This window comes from Myotis davidii, unplaced genomic scaffold (assembly GCF_000327345.1).
Source record: "Myotis davidii unplaced genomic scaffold, ASM32734v1 scaffold332, whole genome shotgun sequence".
Taxonomy (NCBI): domain Eukaryota; kingdom Metazoa; phylum Chordata; class Mammalia; order Chiroptera; family Vespertilionidae; genus Myotis; species Myotis davidii.
In genome coordinates, this window is record NW_006285779.1 from 8,203,421 (window position 1) to 8,209,291 (window position 5,871).

The 5,871-nt window shown below is 43.9% G+C and overlaps 1 protein-coding gene across 1 annotated transcript in view; it reads left to right on the top strand.

Moving 5' to 3' along the window:
* Positions 1-2,063, top strand: part of LOC102757298 (cytochrome P450 2C21-like) — a 14,216-nt gene extending 12,153 nt beyond the window's left edge. The window contains exon 9 of the mRNA XM_015559282.1: positions 1,866-2,063. Coding sequence (XP_015414768.1) covers positions 1,866-2,047 — 182 coding nt within the window. The 3' untranslated portion in view covers positions 2,048-2,063. The remainder of the gene's footprint in view (positions 1-1,865) is intronic.
* Positions 2,064-5,871: the final 3,808 nt, after the last annotated feature.

Consider the following 5,871-nt stretch of genomic DNA (forward strand, 5'->3'; position numbering starts at 1 on the left):
GCAGGGGGGTAGGAGAAAGTTTCTTGCAGGAAGCATTTGAGTGTCTTTCTTTAATTTATCAGGGTCCCGGGGGGAAAATAGGTGGCATACTCAAAAAGGTCAACTAAAGAAAGTCGAACGAAAAGACCGTTTCAGAGGTGAGGGAGGTTGAGGGAAGTAACGAGGTGCGCAAAGGTACTTAGGGGCGAGCACCAGCAGAAAGACATTCCCATCTGAGGATGGAAGGAATGAGGGAAGGAGGCTGTTACTGGAACCCAAATAGATTTTTTTTGTTAATCCTCACCCGAGGATGTTTTTCCATTGATTTTTAGAGAGACTGGAAGAGATGGGGAGAAACAGAGAGAAACATCGATGTGAGAGACACATCGATTGGTTGCCTCTCACATGAGATCAGGGCCGGGGATTGAGCCTGCAACCCAGGTACATGCCCTTGATCAGAATCAAACCCAGGACCCTTCAGTCCGCAGGCTAACGCTCTATCTACTGAGCAAAACCAGCTAGGGCAAGATCTTTAGCAGATACAGGATGCCTCAACTGGAGATGCATCTGTAGGTGGAGGAAAACAGCCACTGACTAGACTGCGGCCTGGCAGGGTGGGATTGAGGAAATTAATACTCTGGCCGTTTCAATACCTAGTCCTCTGAGTTTATTCAGAATCCAGAAGGCACTAAATTCAGGGTTTATGCAGTCCATAAAAATTGGCTTCCTCAACACAGAGCAAGCATAAAAGACAAACACACACAGAATGGACCGAGAGGCGGGAGAAATAGAGAATATTCAGCGCACTCCAATGGAGAAACAGCGGGAAGAGCAGGGGGCGAAGGGCCTGTCCTATAGGAGTCACTGAAACAGGCAAAAATTGGAGATTGGCTCCTGATGAGATATCTAAGAAAATCACTTGGTCTCATGGCAGCAAATTATGTGCGATTCCCAGAGATGATCCCAAAGCAAGAGTGCTATCCTCCTCCTTATCTTTCTTCCTGTATAATGCGCCTGCTGGAGATTTCTATTTGCATCACAGGGCTCACAGACTCGCTTTGGTCCTGACACTGTGGGTACCATTTCAAGATCTAAGGCCTTACCTTAAGAGCGTATGTTCCAGTCTGTGAGACAGGTGAATAATTAGAATTTCGTGTGAAGGGTGCTGTATTAGAAGCATTAGTGAGGGTTGAGGAAAACTGATGAGGGAGTGAATTACATACCCTGAGCAGGTCAAAGAAGTTTGCGTAGGATAAACGACCTCTGAGCTGGATCCAGAAAGATGTAGAGAGTATCAGCCGGCACAGCAAAGGGGAAGGCTATTCCGTTTGGAGGAATGACTGGAATCTGAGATAACACCTGAGATTGGCAGTCTGTTTGGGAATTAGTGAATGGTAGTGCTTGTGGCTAGTTTGTGATGTCTCTTTTCATACTTGGCAATGGTAAGCTCTTGGAATTTTGTAAAGCAGGGCATGACAAGGTTAAGATTACCCTTTAGAATCCAATGAGGAGACACAAACCTATTGATGAGTCTTGGGTTGGAGGTAGATGGAAAAGTGCAGTGTGTGTCTTATGTTAAGGTGAGTGAGTGTGTGTGTGTGTGTGTGTGTGTGTGTGTGTGTGTGTAGAAAGATGTCACTGACAGGTCTCAGCAAAGCCAATCCAACGTGGGTGCACAGAAAAGATCTTTTCATATAGCATGCACACAAAACATGTGCTGAGGAAATGAAGAAAACCAGGTTCCGATGTAGGTAGGAGAAGCGATAGGTTAATTCGGCTTTTATTAATATATGTATTTACTTATTCGTCCCATCTTTTGTAAGCCTCTTTGTGTGCTAACTCAGAAATAGAATGGAATGCATGTTTAATTTATGTGTCATTTTCAGGAAAAAGAGTGTGTGTTGGAGAAGGCCTGGCCCGCATGGAGCTGTTTTTACTACTGACCCACATTTTACAGCATTTCACCTTGAAACCTCTGGTTGATCCGAAGGACATTGACACCAGCCCAGTTGTCAGTGGGTTCGGCTCTGTACCTCCCTCCTATGAGCTTTGTTTCGTTCCCGTCTGAGGAAGGGGCAGGTTGCAGAACAAGACTCTCGCCTCATCTGAACGAGCCAGACGCACTCTGTTTGGTGTGTTAGGCGTTACCCACCTCTTTCGTACCAGGAAGAATGACATTCCTGAGCTCTGTCTCTTCTAATTTTCCCATCCTTTAAAAAATAAAACAATAGTCCTAACTGGTTTGGCTCAGTGGATAGAGCATTGGCCTGCGGATCAAAGGATCCTAGGTTCAATTCCGGTCAAGGGCACGAACCCTCGGTTGCAGGCTCCTCCCCGGCCTTGGTCGGGGCTCGTGCAAGAGGCAACCAATCGACATGTTTCTCTCACATCGATGTTTCTCTCTGTCTTTCCCTCTCTCGTCCACTCTCCCTAAAAATCAATGGAGAAATATCCTCAGGTGAGGATTAACAAAACAAAACAAAAGAAAAAAACCATAAAGCCTCTAGTATGAGACATAAGAGAAAGTCTTTATGACCTTGAACTCTGCAAAAATTTCTCAAAAATGGGCCAATAAAGCACTAATTATAAGAGATCAATAAATACTAATTTAACTTTAGTTAAATTAGTATTTAAACTCCTACCTATTCATCAAAAGATACCATTTAAGATACTCAAAAGGCAAGGTACAGACTGGGAGAAATATCTCCAATGAATATATCCACAAAAGGACTTATATCCAGATTTCATAAAGAACTAAAAACAACACAAAGACTCCCAAGTATTTTTTAAATGGGCAAAATGTTTGAATAGTCACTTCACAGGAGAGGATTTTCATGTGGTCAAAAAACGTGAGAAAAAGTCCTCAACTTTATTAGTTGTGGGGGGAATAAAAATTAAAACCACACTGAATTACTCGTGTGTACCTACCATCTGCTAACATACATGTTCCAGGTGAGCAAGGATCTTTGTTTTGCTCACTAACAAATATCCGTCGGCTGGAGTAGTGCCTGGCACATTTTGGCTCAGTAAATATTTGAGAAAATGAATGACTACTTGAATGAATGAAGAATGAATGAGTGAATTGTTTGTGGGAGTGTGAATTCATGCTTTCTCTTGGAAGGTGGATTTGACCATGTCTGTTAAAATGAAAAGGCACATACCTGTCTTTCAAGCAATTCCGCTTCTTACGAATTTATTTCATGGATATTCTTGAATGTGTCCCTTAGTCGCATGGATGTGGACGTTCATTTCATGATTATTCATGATAGATTTGAAAAAAATTAAAGTGCTACTGGAGGTGGTAAGTGCATTGTGGGGCATCGTTACAATAGGTAAAAACGACCCTCACAGTGATACAACTTTGAAGAATTTATGATGTGGTAGACCCTATTCTCCTATGAAAACAACATACTCAGTCCTTATATTCAGTGAAATTGGTACAGTTTAATCCACCCCCATTTAACTGATATCGACACTGAGGCACAAACATGTTCACTGACATGTCCAAAATCACAAGGCCAGCAAGTGGTCCAGACTTCCATAAACCAAGTCTAAAGAAACAGTGTCTCTCAGCTGGTCCTTCTCCATCTGGATTCCAGTGCCTGTGTGGGTACCAGAACCCACAAATAATAGCTCATGTTTTTAGCGTTTAACATTATGCTCTGGCTAAATCATCTCATGTAATCCTCACAACAGCCCTCTGAGGTCAGGACTGCTACCCTCCCCATTTCAGAGATGAGAAGAGAGACACACAAAGGTGAAGTATCCTTCCTACCCAAGGACATTTGGTTTATAGGTGGCAGAGATAGGACTTGAACCCTGACCATCTGACTTCAGAAGCCACATCTTAATCAACAAGCTACACCGTCTTTCAGAATGTACTTAAGGAATGACTGTGTGATGAGTGAGTGAGGTCAGGGATTGAAATCAGGACAAACCAGACGCCCCACCATGTTCCCAGAACTCACTCCAGGGCAGGAGCTATGGGGCTGGGATGGAAGTGGGTCCCTTTCCTGAAGTCCAGTGATATGGTGGAGAGGTTAATCCTGGCCATGCTGGAGTAGCTCGATAAATCTCACTTTCTCCCAGAGAACAATGTTTCAATTTGGAGAAATTACAAGAAAGCAGTTCATGGAAGTCACTGGAGAATCCCTCAAATTGGGCGGATCCTGGCGGGTAGCTGTGAAAATAATGTGCAAGCAGGGGTTTGTCTGAGGGCGAAGCTGTTCAGGCAAGAACAAGCACATAGTAGTTTCGCTTATGTTCACTTTGCATCTTGACGATGATAATAGTTTTCAGAAGTTTTATTAAATAGAGATAATTTATGTTGTTCTTGTTCTGTTGTACAGTCTAGATCAGTGATGGCAAACCTATGACAGGCATGTCAGAGGTGACACGCAAACTCATTTTTTTGGTTGATTTTTCTTTGTTAAATGGCATTTAAATATATAAAATAAATATCAAAAATATAAGTCTTTGTTTTACTATGGTTGCAAATATCAAAAAATTTCTATATGTGACACGGCACCAGAGTTAAGTTAGGGTTTTTCAAAATACTGACATGCCGAGCTCAAAAGGTTCGCCATCACTTCTAGATACTATAAGTAGCAGATCTCAATTCCACAGGTTCGTGCACTTTCTCCAAGGCACACATTTTCTGTGAGCAGTTCAGGTACTAGATTCCCTTGATTTATCAAAACACTGTTCCTTGATCTTCATGTTATCTGTACTCCCGTGGGAAGAGAAAGCAAAAGATGCTTCTGGGCCTTAATATATATCTGTTGATTAAAATAATAGCTTTGAATTGGGTGGTGAGTGGTGAGAGATTGTGGAGGGCCAGAGGCTGGATGCTCTGAGAGCTGGTGCCCTGTACGTGTGGGGTCCAGGTAGCGGTGAGGCCCGCTCAGCAGTGTAGGTGCACTGGAGGGTGGGCATGCAGATGGGATTCCTCACATGAGCTGCAGCTCCACAGGGCTTTCCCTTCTCCCTCAGAGCTGCCCCTGTTCCCTGGAAGGTTCCGGGGTAAGGAGCTCCCAGGATGATCACAGGCCCCTCCAGATTCACGTGTTCTTCTCAAAGGACCTGTTGCTGTGACTCTCTCTTGTCAGTTCTGACAGACTGTGCTTAAGGAAATGGCCCATTTCACATAGGTTATTAAATTTGTGGGCATAGAGTTGTCCATAATATTCCTTTATGAGCCCTTTAATGTCTATGGCATCAAAGCAATGGCCCTTCTTTTCGCTTGGACAACAGTAATTTGTGTCTTCTCTCTTTTCAGGGGGTACTGGCTATATGAGTTTGTCAATTTTACTGAACTTTCAAAAACAGCTTTTTTATTTATTAACTAGTAGCCCGGTGCACGAAATTCGTGCACTAGGGTAGAGGGGGGAAAGGGGCCCCTCAGTCTGGCCTTCACCCTCTCCAATCTGAGACCCCTCAGGGAATGTCCAACTACCTGTTTGTGCCCACACTTTTAACAGATAAGAGCTCCATTGTTGTTTCTTTCTTATGCTTAAAACCATTGGAATTAGTAGTTATTCAAAGTGTGTATACATTTTGGGGGGGCACCCTGTATATCTCTAGTCAGCGGTGAAAGAAACCAACAGCAGATTTGGAACCCCCAGACAGGGAACCTTGCTCACTCCCCACATGTCTCCCCACTTCACTTTTCACCTTCGTGGGCAGCAGGAGAATCAACATTTTCTCTCATTAATTGGGAAAAGCACGTCCTGTCACCCTTGCCTGGCAGGAGTGCACTAGGCCCCAAGCAAGCGAGGCTTAGTCAGGGCAGCCTTTGCTCATGGGTGCTGGCACCCAAAGTGCACATTCCTCCTCTACAGTTGCCCCGACTATCCCACTGTTTCACTGAGAACTGCCTCTGGGTTCTTGAGC